The 19,832-nt window shown below is 34.2% G+C and overlaps 1 protein-coding gene across 1 annotated transcript in view; it reads left to right on the forward strand.

Annotated features, from left to right (window-relative positions):
• Positions 1-19,832, forward strand: part of VPS13B (vacuolar protein sorting 13 homolog B) — a 915,321-nt gene that overhangs the window by 464,219 nt on the left and 431,270 nt on the right. The window contains exon 24 of the mRNA XM_032760928.2: positions 3,755-3,975. Within this exon, the coding sequence (XP_032616819.1) occupies positions 3,755-3,975 (221 nt within the window). The remainder of the gene's footprint in view (positions 1-3,754; positions 3,976-19,832) is intronic.

Genomic DNA, 19,832 nt, shown 5'->3' on the forward strand with positions numbered 1-19,832 from the left:
TTTATTATTTTATTTTATTTTTTTATTTTATTTTATTTTATTTTATTTTATTTTATTTTAAAATGGAATTTCGTTCTTGTTGCCCAGGCTGGAGTGCAATGGCACGATCTCGGCTCACTAGAGCCTCTGCCCTCCGAGTTTAAGTGATTCTCCTGCCTCAGCCTCCCAAGTAGCTGGGATTACAGGTGTGCGCCACCATGTCTGGCTAATTTTTTTGTATTTTTAGTAGAGACAGGGTTTCTCCATGTTGGTCAGGCTGGTCTTGAACTCTCGACCTCTGGTGATCTGCCCACCTTGGCCTCCCCAAGTGTTGGTATTACAGGAGTGAGCCACCGCTCCAGGCCTTAACTGTCTTTAAATAAGGTAAATGCTAACTAGTTTGGAGTAACACTCTCAGCAATTTTGGCCTATTTACGTTTGTAGTACATCTTTCTCTCGAGTGTTACACTCACAATAGGTGGTAGAATGTTCCTGGTTATACTAGTTCATATTTGAAATACAAACCTGCCTGAGTCATACTGGTTTTTTGAACGTAAGAGAAAAAACTGGGAGAAGAGGAAGGCATTTGTGTTGTTGTTTCTTTTGACAAACATTCAGTGACTAAGGTAATGAAAACAAAGAAAACTGAGGAAAGTATCTCCAACATTGACCAACATTCTTTCCATGTTTGCTAAATAGATATTTGTAAGGTGATTCAAACTGGCCTCAAGTACATACACTTTTTCCTGTAGTATAGTAGAGTGTTTTTTGAAAGGAAAAGACTGATTATCTTTCCAGAATATTGATTCCTACCCAAAAAGATTCAGGGTTATACATTATATTTCTGTGATAAGGATTTGTATAAATAGTCACCGTTCACCAACTGCAACATTGACAAAAACGTTTTTTGTATCTATATTATTAAAATTATTTTTGTGTCATGTAAACCATAATCTTGATTATAGCATGGTATGATATCAGCAACATGTGATACAATATAAAGAAATCCACTGTAATTTTCTTTTTAAGTTTCACTCAATTGTAAGTTAATATGTTCCTTTAGGGACCTCCTCCCTGCTCCACCCCTTGGTGTTGACACACGTAACGCATAGTCTCACTGGTTGTTCTTTATTTATTCATTTTGTCCCAAAGCTTTCTGTCATATTCACTTTCTTTCACATTATTTGGTCTGAATTACATCAGTGTTTGGTCATCATTTTCTTAAGAATTGTTTTGTTTGTATTCTTTTCTCTAATGATAATATAGATAATATAGATAATCACATACAAATGAGATTCTCAATCTTCCTGCCTTGTTCTTTTTTTCTTATTCTTTAGACATTTTGTTTGAAAATTTTTAAATTCTGCTGGCAATATTTTCTCTAAAATGAAAGACTTAGATTATAGCATTGCAACTTTCCAAGTAAAATAAAAATCTTGATCTTGAAGATCAGCCCAGATTGATAGAAAGCTATATGAAGTTATCAGAACAGTATGTGGTTCTGCCCAGTCATGGATGTCTGAACATATTTTATGGAGTGCCCAGAACATTATTTTGCCAGTATTATAAGTAGATAAGGTGTTTTCATTCTGGTGTGTGTGTGTGAAAGGAGTACTTGTGCAGTTAATGTGTTTTGTGAATTTTTCTCACAGTGGGAAATTGTGGAATTTTTGTCGCTGCATGTTAAAATTTCATCTTCTAGGTATAGTGTGCTTTTTAAAACAATCTGTATGCTAAATAAGTCGACATGAAGTAGTACCTTAACAGGTTTTTTTTTTTTTTTTTTAGGAGTTAGGGTATTATATGCCCAATTTCAATTTCCTAATCTGATTCCAAAGAAGACACAGAAATATAACTGTGATAGTACCAATGTGATTTGAGATTTTAAAAAATTTAACAAATTTAAATCTAGTGCTCTTCCATCCAGCATAACCACCATTTAGCATTTCTTGGATAAAATAAGGTTTGAAAAAATATATATAGCTCACTACCAGCTTTAAAATATATAATCTGAACTCAGTCCAAAATATTTTAAGACAAATTTGGCAGAGCCTTTATTTTTTAAATAGCATGGAATTTGATGTAGGTTTTAAAATAATTTTAGAATTAGTTACAGATGATTTAGTTTGTCATTCTTCCTAGGGGGGAAAATATTTTAAATCTTAAGACAGGCAAAGTACCATAGTGCTGACCACATATTATTATGCAGTTATCATTGTTTCCAGTCAAGTTATTGTGAGCTATGTTGCTAGGTTTATTTTATTATGCAAGTCTCAATTTCAAAGTTTCTAATTTTATAATAATTTTATTAACTATATTTGGTCAAGACATTTTTAATGTTCAAACTTACGAGAATGTATCTTCTGGTACCTACTGAGTGTTGAATATATATTTAGACTCCTCTAAAATACTTGTCGTATGATCTACCTAGTAATTCACTTGGTATTTTTTCTTCAGTGAAAAAACAAGGGAAGACTACAAGTGCAGTATGATCTCTGATCTCATCTCTGCCTGGGCACATCCATCACTCATAGGGGGAAAAATATATATGAAGGAAATATAACTAAGTGTTAATATTATTTATTATTAGGGGCGGCAAGATAGAAGGTAAATTATGAATGGTTTTGATAGTTTCTCTTTATATATTTCCCAAATTATCTGCAGTAGGGCATCTGTTACCTCTCTAATTAGAAAATAAATGTCCTCAATTTGTTCTAAAATAATTGAATTACTAAAAATGATGTTCGTGTTATACTCTCTGTACTGACAAGCATTAGTAGAATTGTAAAGTCCAGAATACAAATGATATAAAATTGATATCGCCATAATAAATGTTTAAAAATATTCTAATACTAAATGGACTTTTTAAAAGTTCAAAAATTACTTTCCTATATTTACAAGAAATAAATGGCATTATCTCAAATGTTTATATTAATAAATTAATCTTACCTGAGATAAGTTAGTAAAAGCTCAAAGTATAAAAAGGAAATTTTGCTTTTAATCCTGAAATTTATGAATGCCAATTTTTTATCAAGTGCATTTTATTTAAAAATAACTCAAATGTAAGAATAATCTAGGGAACATATCAAATTCATGCTGGGGCGTACCATCAGAGATTTTGATTAAGAAGGTCTAAAGTCCTAGGAACCTGTATTTTAAACCAGCATCCCACATGATTCTGATGCAGGTGATCCAACAGACCATATTAGATTGTTTATTCTTTTCCTCTCTCATTCCATGGCCAGATCTATGGTCATTTTCAGTACCATAGATAAAATCAAGATTCAAGTTGAATCTGTTCCTCTACATTCTACCAGGCAGAGCTGCCATAAAAAAGTACCATAAACTGGGTGGCTTAAAACAACAGAAACATATTGTCTCAAAGTTCTTGGAGGCTACAGTCCAAAATCAAGGTATCAGATCACATTTTTGTAATGTGATCTGTTTTCTCTGGCCTCCAAGGTATGCGTACATCCCCAACAGTTTCACAATACAACCAACTAGGGTAAGGGAAGAAGAAGTTAGAACTTTTATTTTTATTTTTATCCCATATATTTAATTTCTATTAATGTATGGTTTATAGTGTATATAATTACTGAAAGAATTTTAAGTGGCATGTAAATTGTTTAGCACTTTGGTCTCAGGAATACTATATTCACTTTTTATGATGCAGTATTAGTCATAAATGTTAAATGTTTTACATTTTACTATCAAGTGAAAATTAATTGTATTTTTATTTGTGTGCTTCCCTATTCCCTTTTATCCCCTATATCAGGTGATGCTTTCCCTTGGACGATCAGCTTGCATAATTTCAGCATTTATACCCTTCTTGGAAAACAAGTGACACTTTTCCTAGTGGAACCTATGGGTTGCACCTCCACTCTAGCTGTCACGTCTCAAAAACTACTTGCTACGGGACCTGATACACGACATTCATTTGTTGTTTGTCTCCATGTTGACCTAGAGTCACTAGAGATGAAATGCTCTAATCCCCAGGTTGGTACATTTAATTTATGAAAGGAAATTTAAAGAAATGTGATTTAAAAGCAATTGTTATCCATTTTGTTGAAGGGTTTCTCTTCTCTTAAGTATCCTAAATTATTTTTAACTTGGCCATCAGGATCAGGGTGGTTAGATTAAGAATTGCTTTGAAGCTCTCTCAAGTTGTGAAATTTAAACTCTTCTGAAAATGTAATGGTGGCAGTAGAAATGTATCTTTTGGCCGATGGAATGAAATCAGTTGCAGATGTAATGCTTTTAAACACTGAAGAACTATTTTACTGTCAGACTGGAAGAGTCTGTTGAACTGATTGAGTGTAATTTTCATTCAGATTCTCACTCAGAACTTCTTTGCTTATCATGCAATTTTTTTTATTATTACACTATAATTTCTAGGATACATGTGCACAACGTGCAGGTTTGTCACATATGTATACATGTGCCATGTTGGTGTGCTGCACCCGTTAACTCGTCATTTACATTAGGTATATCTCCTAATGCTATCCCTCCCCCCGCCCCCCAGCCCACGACAGGCCTGAGTGTGTGATGTTCCCCACCCTGTGTCCAAGTGTTCTCATTGTTCAATTCCTACCTATGAGTGAGAACATGCAGTGTTTGGTTTTCTGTCTTTGCAATAGTTTGCTCAGAATGATGGTTAGTCTATTTGAGGGTAAATGAACAAGGGTTAAATTGCATGCAACTAATTATTTCTGCAAACCCAGGTGATCTGAATTCATATTAAACTGTAAAATTACACGATACAGCATGATTGGCCTATGACAACTGAAATCTTTTTCTTTTTAAAAATATTATTTGTTATATTAATTGTTATAAGCCAGTTTTTGAAGAGTACTTTTTTAAGTAGGTTCAAGTTAGTTGAGCTTGATGGCACATGCCTATAGTCCCAGCTACTCAGGAGGCCAAGGCAGGAGGATCACTTGAGCCCAGAAGTTAGAGGCTGTAGTGTGCTATGATTGCACCTGGGAATAGCCACTGCACTCTAGCCTGGGCAATAAAGCAAGACTCTTTCTCTTAAAATTTTTTGTTTTGTTTTAATTCACTTTTTATGAAGCAGTATTAGTCATAAATGTTAAATGTTTTACATTTTACTATCACGTGACAATTAACTATATTTTTGTTTGTGTGCTTCCCTACTCCATTTCCTCCCCTGTATCAAGTGATACTTCTCTTTGGACTATCAGCTTGCATTCCATATTTTATAGAGCCTCTTTTTTGAAACCATCCTCGTCCTTTCTTCTCTTCTTCTTGCCTCCCTCTCCCTACTATATACTATACTATTTGATTTAACTTTTATATGTATTTGTGTACTTTGAAAAGATTAGACCTAATAATATATTGGTAAGAGTCTTATTATAAAAATGCATTTAATTAGAATTATGACAAGGCAGCTGTATTAAAAGAGCACTGTCATTAAATGTAAGAACTCATCTTCCACTATAGTAAACATTATTTCATTTTTTCTTTCTTTTTTTTTTTTCTTGAGACAAGGTCTTGCTTGGTCCCCCAGGCTGAATTGCAGTGGTGCAATCACAGCTCATGCAGCCTCAAACTCCTAGGTTCAAGCAGTCGTCCCATTTGAACCTCCTGAGTAGCTGGGACTATAGGCACATGCCACCGTGACCAGCTAATTTATTTCATTTTTATTTTTTTGTAGAACAGGGTCTCGCTTTGTTGTCTGGGATGATCTTGAACTCCTGGCTTCAAGCGATACTTCTGCTTCAGCCTCTCAAAGTGCCGGGTTACATGGTGTGAGCACCATGCCATAAGGTCATTTATTTTAGAATCAGTAGTGAATACTTTTGAATGATACTAAATATTTCAGTTTAATGGCTATTTGCCTTTCTATTATACCCATAGTGATATAGAAGAAAATAATTATGAAATAACTCTCTTCTTTGAGATTACTCTTTGAGCGCTACTGCTAATGGTTGCTTTAAAGTGTTTTTAAAAGGAAGGGAAACTGTTATGGATTGAATTGTGTCCCCGCAAAAATATATGTTGAAGTTCTAACCTTGTGTATCTCAGATATAACCTTATTTGGTAATAGGTTTGTAACAGAAGTAAGTTAAAATGAAGTCATTAGGGTGACCCAATGTGACTGGTATCCTTATAAAATAGAAAAATGTGGACATAGACACATACAAAGGGAAGATGATGTAAAGATACACAGGGAGATTGTCATGTGAACATGGAAGCAAAGATTGAACTAGTAGAGCTGTAAGCCAAGGAGCACCCAAGATAGATAGTTCCCACTGGAAGAAGCTAGGCAGAGAGCCAAGGAAGGATTGTACTCAGAATCTCAGAGGGTACATGGCCCTACTGGTACCTTGATTTTGGACCGTAGCCTCCAAGAACTTTGAGACAATATGTTTGTTGTTTTAAGCCACCCAGTTTATGGTACTTTGTTATGGCAGCTCTGCCTGGTAGAATGTAGAGGAACAGATTCAACTTCTTTAGACCCTTTATCACAGAAGTCGTTAAAAAGGAAAACATAAAATATCTCTGAGCATGGCAGTATAAGCTCCCTTAGCCTATCTTTCCTATTGATTATTCCTGTATACTCTAGGAAAAATTCAAAAACAAGCAATTGACTACCCCCACATAAATGCATGTTCTCGACTTGTTTTAAAATAATTGAATTGCAAAACGACTTTAAGGCAGCTTTTAGAAATTTTAATGAGGTGTAAAGGAAAGCATACTGAATGAAAAGGTAATAAATCTGAATTGAGGAATGAAAAGTATAAAAAGAATCAAATGGAATTTTAGAAGTAAAAAATACAGTACCTGAAGGAAGAAAACCATATTATGTGGGCTTAAAGGTAGCCTGGAGATGATAGAAGAGTTACTAAACTTGAACACAGATCAGTAGAAATTACTGAATTTGAAAAAGAAAGGTAAAAAGTTTTTAAGTCTCAGGATACAAAAACAATGTACAAAAATCACAAGCATTCTTATACACCAATAACAGACAAACAGAGAGCCAAATCATGAGTGAACTACCATTCACAATTGCTTCAACGAGAATAACATACCTAGGAATCCAACTTACAAGGGATGTGAAGGACCTCTTCAAGGAGAACTACAAACCACTGCTCAATGAAATAAAGAGAATACAAACAAATGGAAGAACATTCCATGCTCATGGATAGGAAGAATCAATATCGTGAAAATGGCCATACTGCCCAAGGTAATTTATAGATTCAATGCCATCCCCATCAAGCTACCAATGACTTTCTTCACAGAATTGGAAAAAACTACTTTAAAGTTCATATGGAACCAAAAAAGAACCCGCATCACGAAGTCAATCCTAAGCCAAAAGAACAAAGCCGGAGGCATCACGCTACCTGACTTCAAACTATACTACAAGGTTACAGTAACCAAAACAGCATGGTACTGGTACCAAAACAGAGATATGGATCAATGGAACAGAACAGAGCCCTCAGAAGTAATGCCGCATATCTACAACCATCTGATCTTTGACAAACCTGACAAAAACAAGCAATGGGGAAAGGATTCCCTATTTAATAAATGGTGCGGGGAAAACTGGCTAGCCATATGTAGAAAGCTGAAACTGGATCCCTTCCTTACACCTTATACAAAAATTAATTCAAGATGGATTAAAGACTTACATGTTAGACCTAAAACCATAAAAACCCTAGAAGAAAACCTAGGCAATACCATTCAGGACATACGCATGGGCAAGGACTTCATGTCTAAAACACCAAAAGCAATGGCAACAAAAGCCAAAATTGACAAATGGGATCTAATTAAACTAAAGAGCTTCTGCACAGCGAAAGAAACAACCATCACAGTGAACAGGCAACCTACAGAATGGGAGAAAATTTTTGCAACCTACTCTTCTGACAAAGGGCTAATATCCAGAATCTACAATGAACTCAAACAAATTTACAAGAAAAAAAACAAACAACCCCATCAAAAAGTGGGCAAAGGATATGAACAGACACTTCTCAAAAGAAGACATTTATGCCACCAAAAAACACATGAAAAAATGCTCATCATCACTGGCCATCAGAGAAATGCAAATCAAAACCTCAATGAGATACCATCTCACACCAGTTAGAATGGCAATCATTAAAAAGTCAGGAAAACAACAGGTGCTGGAGAGGATGTGGAGAAATAGGATCACTTTTACACTGTTGGTGGGACCGTAAACAAGTTCAACCATTGTGGAAGTCAGTGTGGCCATTCCTCAGGGATCTAGAACTAGAAATGCCATTTGACCCAGCCATCCCATTACTGGGGATATACCCAAAGGATTATAAATCATGCTGCTATAAAGACACATGCACACGTATGTTTACTGAGGCACTATTCACAATAGCAAAGACTTGGAACCAACCCAAATGTCCAACAACGATAGACTGGATTAAGAAAATGTGGCACATATACACCATGGAATACTATGCAGCCATAAAAGTGATGAGTTCATGTCCTTTTCAGGGACATGGATGAAGCTGGAAACCATCAGTCTCAGCAAACTATCGCAAGGACAAAAAACCAAACACTGCATGTTCTCACTCATAGGTGGGAATTGAACAATGAGAACACATGGACACAGGAAGGGAAACATCACACTCCAGGGACTGTTGTGGGGTATGGGGAGGGGGGAGGTGGGGGGAGGGGGGAGGGATAGCATTAGGAGATATACCTAATGCTAAATGACGAGTTAATGGGTGCAGCACACCAACATGGCACATGTATACATATGTAACAAACCTGTACATTGTGCACATGTACCCTAAAACTTAAAGTATAATAATAATAAAATTAAAAAAATAAAAAACAAGATAGTGGCATAGTGTTTAACAAACTCCTTGCATGGGTGGCCAAACATACTGCTAAATATACGTAAAAATGCAGATCATTTAAAAAAAAGTGAACAGAGCTTCAATGATTGTAGAACAGAAAAGTCTAATCTTGTGTACTACTTGGAGTTTCAGAAGGAGAGGATAAAAGGATTGGGATAGAAAAAAAGAGAGGAAATAATTACAGAAAACTTTGCAAATTTGGGGAAAGAGATAGTCTTTTATGCATCCAAGAAGTTCACCTAATCCCAAACAGGATAAACCCAAAGTAACAAACATTTGGACACATTGTGATTAAAATATTGAAAACGAAAGGTAAATTTTTTAAAATTTTGACAGCAGATATAGGAAAAGACACATTCCATATAAGCAAATAATGATTTGAATTAGAGTAGCTTTCTCATTAGAAACCACAAGAGACAGAAGACATTGGAACAACATTTTGGAAATGCTAACATGAAAGAACTGTTAACCAGTGAAGATACCCCACAGAAATGAAAGAGAAATAAACCCATTTTTAGATGAAGGAAAGCTAAGAAAGTTTGTCACCAGCTGCTCTATTCTACAAGAAATGCTAAAGGAAATTCTTCAGGGTGAAGGAAAATGATACTGGATGAAAAATTAGATCTTTAGGAATGAAGGAAAACCAACAGAAAGGGTAAATGGCTGGGTAAATATATTTTTTAAAAAACTAAAAAATATGTATGACTCTTGAAATCAAAATCATAACATTGTCTGCTGGTTTTTTCAGTGTATGTAGATGTAGCATACAAGACAACTATAACATTAAGGCTAGCGGAAGATGGAGTAAAAGAATCTATGGTTGCCAAGTTTCTACATATCATATGAAGTGGTACAATATAAACTCTTAAGTAGACTGCAAGTTTTGGTTCGTATGTTTTACTCTCTTAGGACAACTAATAAGAAAATGAGAAAATACGAAAGGATAAAGCCAAAAAGCCAATAGAGGAATTAAAATTAAATACTAAAAAATATTCAAAGAAGCCAAAAAAAAGATGGGAAAAAGTAACAAAGGAACAAAAACTGGAGGATGAAACAGTACAAAAAATAAAATGCTGGAGCTAAGCCAACTATATTAATAATTACATGAAATATTTATGGTCTCAATTAGGAATCTGCAAACTAATGCCCAAATGCCAAATTTGGCTACACTCATTTTTTACATATTGTCTATGGTTTCTGCCATGCTACACCTGCAGAATTGAATAACGGAACAGTACGGCCCACAAAGCCTAGAATATTTACTCTCTGGCCCTTTACAGAGAAAGTTCACAAATTATTGGTCAAACACTCCAAGTAAAAGGCAAAGATCTATAGTGGGAAGTAAAGCAAGATGCTACCATATAATACCTAAGATTGTATTTTACTTAAATATAAAGAAACAGATTATAAATAGATGCATAGTAAAAGATACACCATACAAACAGTCAGCATAAGAAGGCTGGACTTATTTGAATCTTAGATAAAACAAATAAAAAGTGTGTTACCATAGATAGAGTGACATGAAACAAAAATTAACAGAATTAAGGGAAAAAGATAGAGAATTCTAGAATCATAGTAAGAAATTTTGTAATGCCTCTTTCAGCAATGGATAAAACAGCTGGATTAAAAATAAATAATTGAAGATATAGAAGATATGAAAATACTATGCACTCACCTTGATCTAATTGGCATTTATAGAACAGTATATCCAACAGCCATAGAATGTGCTTTTTTACCGATATACATCGTCTCATTTTTAAGAGGATCAAAAATCACATGAAAGTATTATTTGACCACAGTCAAATTAGAAATTAATAATAATAAAATAGCTAGAAAAACTAAATATATGGATGTTAAACAGCATGCTTCTAAATAATTTATGGAACAAAGACATAATTATTTGGGAAATTAGAAAATATTGAATGACACTAAAAAAACTGGATAAGCTAAGGCAGTGTTTAGAGGGAAATATAACTTTAAAGACATATTAGAAAGGAAGACAGATCTTAAATCAGCCATTTAAGGTTCAACTTTAGAAAGCTAAGAAAAGAACAAGAGAAACTCAGAGTAAGTAAAAAGAAGAAAATAATAAAGATATGAGCAGAGATGAATGGAACAGTTAACAAAAAAGTGAGCAGGAGATAGAAAATTAATGAACTGGTTCTTTTAAAAGATCAACAAAATTGACAGTTCCTTAGCTAGACTGAAATAATAGAGAGGGAGAAAAAAATGCAAACTACTAATATCATGAATAAAGGGGGGTTGATAACATTAAAAGCATAATAAGAGAATAATGAACAACTTTATGCCAACAAATGCAACCACTTAGATGAAATGGAAATTTTCATTGGAAAAGAATTCTGTCAAAGTTGACACAAGAAGAAAAGAGCGAATCCAAATAGTTCTATATGTTTTAACAAAATTGAATGTGGTGTCAAAAACTTTCCCATGGAGAAAACTTCCAATCTAGATGAATGAATTCTATCAAATATTCTGGAAAAAATAACATAAATTTTTCACAAATGTTTTCCCAGAAATGAAGGCTGAAGCATCCCTGCCAAATTGGTTTTATGAAGCTAGCATAATTCCAATAACCAAACTTCAAAAAGACTTTACAAAAGAAGGAAATTAGGTATTAATATCCCTCATGAAAATGATATATAAATTCTTAACCAAATGTTAACAAATCAAAGATAACAATATTTAAAAAGCATAATATATATATATTATACATAATGGCCAACTAGTAATTATCTTAAAAGTGCAAGTTTGGTTTAATATTCAAAAATCATTCAATATAATTTACCATAATAACAAAGAAGAAAAATCATGATCATCTCAATAAATTCAGGTGAGACATTTGACAGAATTCAACATGCATTCAGCATGAAAAGTCTCAGCAAATTACAAGTAGGAGGTAACATTCTCAAACTGATAGAGATCATATAAGGGAAAACAATGGTAAATATCATATGTAATGGTAAAATATTGAATGGTTTCCCACTAAGATCAGGGAAAAGTCCAGGATTTCTGCTTTCAATTCTATTCCGTATCATACTAGAGTTCCTAACCATTACAATAAACAAAGAAAAATTAATAAAAGATATAAAGGTAAGAAATGAAGAAGTAAAACTGTTTGCATATAACATATTTTATAGAAAACCCCAAAGGAGTCTAATAATAAACTATTACTAAAACTAACAAAACTCACCAAGCTTTTATAAGGCAAAGTTAATGTATTAAAACCAATTGTATTTTTATGTACTAGCAGCAAACAACTGGAAAATGGAATGAAATCAATTTCACTCTTTACTAACATCCACGAAACATAAATGAATAAATCTAACAAAAGATATCTAAGACGTCTATCCTGAAAACCATAAAGCGTTGCTGAGAAAACTTAACACCTAAAAGAAGTAAAGAGATATATCTCCTCATAGTTTGGAAGACTCAAATTGTTGATGGCTTATTGATCTTGATATTGGGCATAATCAAGTTTAAAAACAATACTTTTTGAATGACACATTGAGATAGCAGAAAGCCCGACATTTGGAGAAGGTATTTACAAGACATTCTTCAAACAATGGACTGTTATCCAATTTTTTTTTTTTTTTTTTTTTTTTTTTTTTGTGGAGACAGAGTGTCCATCTGTTGCCCAGGGTGGAGTGCAGTGATGTGATCTCGGCTCACTGCAATCTCCCCCTCCCAGGTTCAAGCGATTCTCCTGCCTTAGCCTCCTGAGTAGCTGGGATCACAGGTGTGTGCCACCACGCCTGGCTAATTTTTGTATTTTTGTAGAGACAGGGTTTCACCTGTTGACCAGGCTGGTCTCAAACTCCCAATTTCAAGCAAACCACCTGCCTCGGCCTCTCAAAGTGCTGGGATTACAGGCATGAGCCACTGCACCCGGCCTAAAAATTCTTTCTACTCAATAACATGAAGATGAACAATAAATGATAAACATAAAGACAAATAATGGGGGAAAGACTTGAAGAGATACTTCACAAAATATTTATTTGAAGTCAATAAGCATATGAAAATATGCCCAATATCATTATCAGGGGAAAAACATCATGAAGAAATAGAAATACACACCCATTAGATTGGCTGAAATAAATGATAGACTCAATGTGTGGACCAACTGGAACTCATCATACACTGCTTGTGAGAATGTAAAAATGATGTAACAACATTGGAAACCCCTTGGCAATTTCTGAAAAAGTTCAGCACACTTATCATACAACCTAGCGATTTCTCCCTATGTATTTCCTCTGAGAAACAAAAATATATATCCACAAAAGGTCTTTTACACAGATGTATATAGCAGCTTTATTTGTATAGCCCCAAACTGGACAAACTCACATGTTTATCATCAGGTGAATTAGTAAAAAAAATTATGGCCTACTCATACCAAGGTAATACTAGTCAGCCATTAAAGGGCTGAATTATTGATAAAATGCAAAATCATTGATGAATCTTGAAATCATTATGCTGACAGAAGTCAAGTGGGAAAAGAGTGCTTACTCTATAATTCCATTTACATAAAATGTTAAAATATGCAGATTACTATTAATATATAGTGATAGAAAGTAGGTTACTCGTACTTGTTGCCTGGAAGCAGGACAGGAAGAGAGAATAAAGAGGGGGTGATAGGAAGAGGACGTATTACAAAGGGATATGAAGATATTTTTGGAAGATATAGAAGTGTTGTTTTTCTAAAGTCATAATTTATAGTTAGTGGTAGCTCAGTCTCTCTCTAAAGCTACATATAATAGACAGCCCCCTGCTACTTGGAGTTATCTACCAAGGTCCTTATAATTTAGGAAAGATAATTGTAGCTGTGAGAGGATAGTCCTACTCCACATGTTCTAGTTATCCATAGCTGTCCTAGCTAACACAAAAAATATTTTAGACTCCACTATTATTCATATTTTTAAATTTTTCTTTACTTTGAGATACTTAATAGTTTTGTGATTTTTATGGTGTTACTAAATGTAATACTTTGGCTCAAAACTAGAGTGCTGGGTATATTCTCTAGCTATCCACATTGTTTGGAGCTAAGCTCAGATTTTGTTGTTGTTTAAATGTAAACCAGCTCTAAGCAAAGTCATCAGCTAGATGGGGCTTGTGTTTGGCCTTGTATTTCCTTCCTATGTCTGTTCCTTCCCTGTTGTCCTTTCTTCAGTTATCTGGCTTCCAGGGCCACCTGGCTCCCAGTGCCTCCTTTCTCCTGTTCTCCTGATACCAAGAACCTTTTTTTCTAGAATTACTCCAAGGCTGAATGAACCTTGGGCACTGAGAGTTCTACTACATCTTTACTCAAAATGTGGTAACTCTTATCTCTTTATGTAATTCTGCTTTATAAATCTCATAAAATCCTTGGAGTTACTCAATAAATCCTCATAAACAAAATTGTGTTAAATTGTCACCACCTGGTGTAACCAACGTTGATCAAAAGGTTTTTGGGAAGTCTGAAATATTTATGAAAGTATTTTGTAAACACTGAAATGTTATATGAATATCATTTTGTTAGTGTAGACTGACTCTGATTAAAATGTGAGACCCTCTTTGCAAATTGGTATGAACGTCCCTGGTGAAATGTAGCAACATTCCTGAAGAGATGTGAAACCACAAAATAACAGCACTGAAGAATCTATATAAACTAAAAGATTTGGTGAGGGATTAATACTCTTTGATATCTTCAAGTGACAGATTAACCTAAATTTTAATGCCAAAACATGAGACTCTAAACAAACCTCTTTGTTGTGAGTGATTGCTTTAGCTTATGCTTCCAGACTCTCTTTGGATGCTTTCAAAATTCCAAGGGATGGCTTGGTTTTTTCTTTTGTTTTCTTTTTTGGCCATATGCAGTAAGCAAATTCTTATTGAGCACTACATGTAAGGCAGACATGAAGGTGAATAAAACAAACACGCAAAGAACGCCGTATCTACATACCTCATAATCCAACTATTGAAAGCCACAAGTAAGGAACAAATATTGAATATATCACAAGAAAATACATGTATGATACCTTACGTTCAGGGGAACCAAGATTTGATAAACAGCTTACTTCTCATAAGAAACCACGAAGGCCAGAAGAACATCTTTAAATTAGGAAAATAAAAACTAAAACGTCTCAATCAATTTAGAAGTTCTTAATTAAGCAAAAATAACTTTTATAAATGAAAACTAAAGAGAAATATTTTCAGAGAAAAGACTCTATCACCAGGAGGAACAGCATACAGGAAGTACTAAGGAACATTTTTCATGCTGAGAGGAAATGACACCAGATGGCTGAGCATCTCTTCAAATGTTTATTGGCCATTGAGTTTGCTCATTCGTGAATTGACAGTTTACATTAATTTATATTTTTCTAATTACTAATAAAATTGAGCTTTTTTTCACATGTTTATTGTCCAGTGAATTTGCTCTTTTGTGATTTGTTAATTCATATCATTTAGCCAGTCTTCTATTAAATTCATTTTTCTTAGCAATTTGTAAAAGCTTTCTTTAGACTCTATAAATACAAACCCCATAACTGTAATGCAGTTAATTTGCTTTTAAACTCTTTGACATCTTTTGCCAGAAATGTTTAATCTTTCATAGTCAAAGATACCTATATATTCCTTTTTATTTTCTGGGTATCCTGCCTTAAAAGGAGTATCATGGACCCCTAAAATGCACGCAGATATACACCTGACCATAGAATCTTAAAACGTCTTTTACTGTTTTTTCTTTTAAAATTAATGTCTCAAAATTTCTTTCTTGTGCTTTCTCATTTATCCATCTGTTTTTGTTGTTTGCTTTTTGTTTTTAAAATATATTTGTTGTAAGGAAGAGGTGCAAATCAATACTTCTTGTCCTTTATATACCATTGGCTTAAAGCTGTGAGCCTATTCTCAGAATATTGTATAGACCCATTAAGATTGCATACTGAGGTATACTGTCAGAAGATTTGTGGGCTTTTGACTGTAGCCAGTGTGTACGTTTCTTGAGTACATTTTATGGAAATAATTCCTACTTAAATACCTTTCTTTGGCTTATCCATTAGGATGACATCAGAATTGTGACCCTTGTACACTATTGAATTTATTTCATTGTTGCCTAGATACAGAACCCTTATGTAGTTAATGTACTTTAAATATAGAGAAGGCTATGTATGTAAGGTAGGCTGAGAGCAAATTTATTACTGTATCAGACATTACTGTCTGTCTATGTTAGTCCTGGAACTTTCATTGCCATTCAGTGTTCTTAGACACTGTGCATATTTATCTTGGTTGAATATTTGGTGCTTTCGTGACTGGAAGAGATTTCTGTTATCCGTTCCCTTCATCTTAACTATGTGACCAAAGTTACTCTGTTTCCTTTAATGTCTTTAGACACCAGTATCTCAGACCCTAAATACTATGTTTATTCCAAAGTTAAATGAGCCTATCCTGTAATCCCAGTGACTTGGTAGGCTAAGGTGGGAGGATCACTTGAGCTCAGGAGTTTGAGACCACTTGAGCAACATAACAACATGCTGTCTTTATTAAAAAAAAAAAAAAAAAAAAAAAAGCCCATAGAATCTTTTTTTTTTTTTTTTATGTGATAAAACTTCTGTTTACCTTTGGCCAGCAAACTGATACATTGTTTTCTTATAGGCATTCACAGGAACATAACACTGTCTTAGCATTTTGGGGTTTATATATGTGGAACTGAGAAAGAACAGATTTATGCCAGTTTTCTATTCATTCATTCATCATTTTTATTGCTGTTATGTTGATCAGTTTTTACCAAGGGAATGGAATTTGGCATTGCTGTATAAGAACACAGGCTTTGAGTTCAGACAAAACTTGATTTGTATCCTTGCACCACTCACCCATTTTTTATTTCTCTGAGCTCTTGATTTTTTTTTTTTTTGAGACATTTTTTTTGTTGTTGTTGCCAAGGCAGGTGTGCAATGGTGTGGTCTCAGCTCACTGCAGCCTCCGCATCCTGGGTTCAAGCAATTCTCCTGCCTCAGCCTCCCAAGTAGCTGGGATTACAGGCACCCACCACCACACCTGGCTAATTTTTTGTATTTTTAGTACAGACAGGGTTTCACTGTGTTGGCCAGGCTGGTCTTGAACTCCTGACCTCAGGTCATCCACCCGCTTTGGCCTCCCAAAATGCTGGGATTACAGGCATGAGCCACCACACCTGGCCCAAGCTCTTGATTTTTGTTTTAACTTTTAAACAAAATTAAACTGGACAAGTGTAATCTTTTATGTGAAAAGTTGTTTTTGTGTAAAAAAAAAAAAAAAAAGCTTTCTGAAACTGAGTTTTAATGATTAGTAACAACCTACATGCCGAATGAAATAATTTTTCTAAGACCGTATTAACTTAGAGCTCTCTGCATTGTTCAACCCAGATCACTAAATTGATTGGTGAAATTCCGTTTCTCCTTGATTTCCATTGACATTGTATATCCATGTTTTTTCTTCCTCTCTACCTTTAGTGATTCTATTCTGACACTATCTCCTGATACTCTGCAAAATGGGCCCTTCCTCTCTAGCCACCTAGGGACTCTTCATCAGCCCTGTTTCTTGTCTTGATCATCCCCTGCATTTGGCTTTTGTTCATTCTGTATTTCTGAGTAGAATGACTTTGTACTCATCTAAATCCTGTCTCTCCTTCAGGAATATGCCTTGAGGCTTTTCTCAGCCTCTCCAGTGAAATTGAATCTTTTTTCTGAACAGCTATAGATTAAATGAAAAAAGTGTGTGAATAAATTTTTTAAAAATAATGTTACATATTTATATTCAGTCAGCATTCAATACACAAGACATTGTTGATATTCAGAGACCTTCATACAGAACTCATGTAAAGCCACCTCACATGGTATTTATTTTTTAGGGATTTTTATAAAATGTTTTATTGAGGTATACTTAACATACAATAAACTGCATGTTTAAATTAGCTAATTTGTTAAGATTTGTCATACATACACACATGAAACTATGCCCACAATCTAACATCTTCAACTTTCTTTATGTTCTTAGGCAGTCCTCCCTCCCATTCCTCCCCATCACAGGTACCATTGTTTCTGTCATTATAGACTAATTTTTGTTTTTCTTAGCCTAGCTTCTTTCATTCTGCATAATTATTTTCAGATTAATTCACATTGTTGCATGCATCAATAGTTTATTTCTTTTTATGGCTAAACAGCATCCTGTCATGTGAATGTGCTTCAATTTGTTCACTACCTGTCAATGTATATTTAGGATTTTTTCTAATTTTTGCCTATTACAAATAGTGCTGCCATGAACACTTGTGTACACATCTTTGTATGGACATAGGCTTCATTTTTCTTAGGAAACTACTTAGGAGTGGAATAGCTGGATCATATACGGTAGGTATATGCTCTTTTTAAAAACTGTCAAATCGTATTCTAAATTTTACATTCCTACCAGCAGAAAATGAGAGCATTAGTTACTCTACATCCTTACTGATACTTGATATAGTTAGGCTTTTTTTTTTTTTTTTGAGACGGAGTCTCGCTGTGTCCCCCAGGCTGGAGTTCAGTGGCACGATCTTGTCTCACTGCAAGCTCCGCCTCCCAGGTTCACACCATTCTCTTGCCTCAGCCTCCCGAGTAGCTGGGACTACAGGCGCCCGCCACCATGCCCAGCTAATTTTGTAGTTAGGCTTTTTAATTTTAGACATTCTAAACATGGGAAGTGGTAGTTCATTGTGGATTTACTTGGCATAGTGTTTTAGCACAACTTGAAGGATAAAAGTTGAACATTTATCCTACATATTTTTGCCTTATTTCTTTAAACCTCTGAATTTGGAAAGTCTGAGTTCTGTTAGCAACTTTCTTCTTTGAAAATAAAAATACATTTAAAGTGTGTGTCATGGTTTGCATGGCACTTTAAACACACAGTGTACTCGTTGCCATTCAGGCACAGTATTTTCTAACACTTAAAGGAATCAGAAGTAGTGACAATAAAAGCAGCATCATTTCTCTTTAATAAATACCCTTAGAAATACTTAGAACCTGTTTTGGCTTTTTGTTATTGTTGTTTGTGCTCTCTTTATTTATCAGTTCTAATTATTTAAGAAAACGCAAAATAATCTTTTTAAAAACTGGTTTGCAACAAAATTGTTTCTCTAGTTGTTTCTCTGTAGAGAGAAACATTCATAATTATGAAGGACAAAAGAATCTGAACAAATATTTTTCTAAGACCTTTTTAATAAGATTTTTAGCTACTAGATTACTTTTAAACAAAAATAGCTATAACCTCAGATTTGAAACTTCATTACACAAAAAACAGGAGAAATTTGTACACCCATGTGCTGTTTTATATCAAATGAGGATTGACCATAGTGTTTTTATGCATCTGTTCTGCCCACATAAGAAGCCAGCTTCATCATCTGGATGTGTCTTGAGGCCGAAACTTTTTATAAATATGAGAATTTCACTTTTTTTAAATGGCAAGCAGAATATGGTGTCCAGCTGTGGATTTGCTTATATATTGTGTTTGCATTTTTTCTTCCTGAGCTTGTTTTATACAGTATATGGCACTACGTTGTCATACAAATTTCATGATTAATGCTTATTTATGAAATCTTGTGTAAATATCTTAGGACTCAGTCAAACAATGTGCAAGTTAAACAGTTTTTCTCCGAATATTGGAATGACATCTCCTTTGGGAATAGTAGGTTGGATATGTTCTTTATCTATAAAAAAAAAAGTCTCATATGTAACATTTGCCTTTTACTATTCGATGTTATATCATTCTTTTTCAATTTGTTTTGTGGGACAAAAAATCCAGTTTCAGATTTATTCCTGGGAATCACAGAGAAAATTAGATGTGGAAATTAAGATGGTAGTTATTTCATATTATGCTAAATAATTACATTTACTAGAACGCCTTTGTTTTTTAATTTTGATTCTGTCCTCTGGTTGAGAGGCATTTGTATGTGTTCTGTTGTTCACATATTGAAATCAATCTACTGTTTGCTAATAAGCTGTGCTT

Source organism: Hylobates moloch, unplaced genomic scaffold (assembly GCF_009828535.3).
Source record: "Hylobates moloch isolate HMO894 unplaced genomic scaffold, HMol_V3 SCAFFOLD_9, whole genome shotgun sequence".
In the NCBI taxonomy this organism is placed as follows: Eukaryota; Metazoa; Chordata; class Mammalia; order Primates; family Hylobatidae; genus Hylobates; species Hylobates moloch.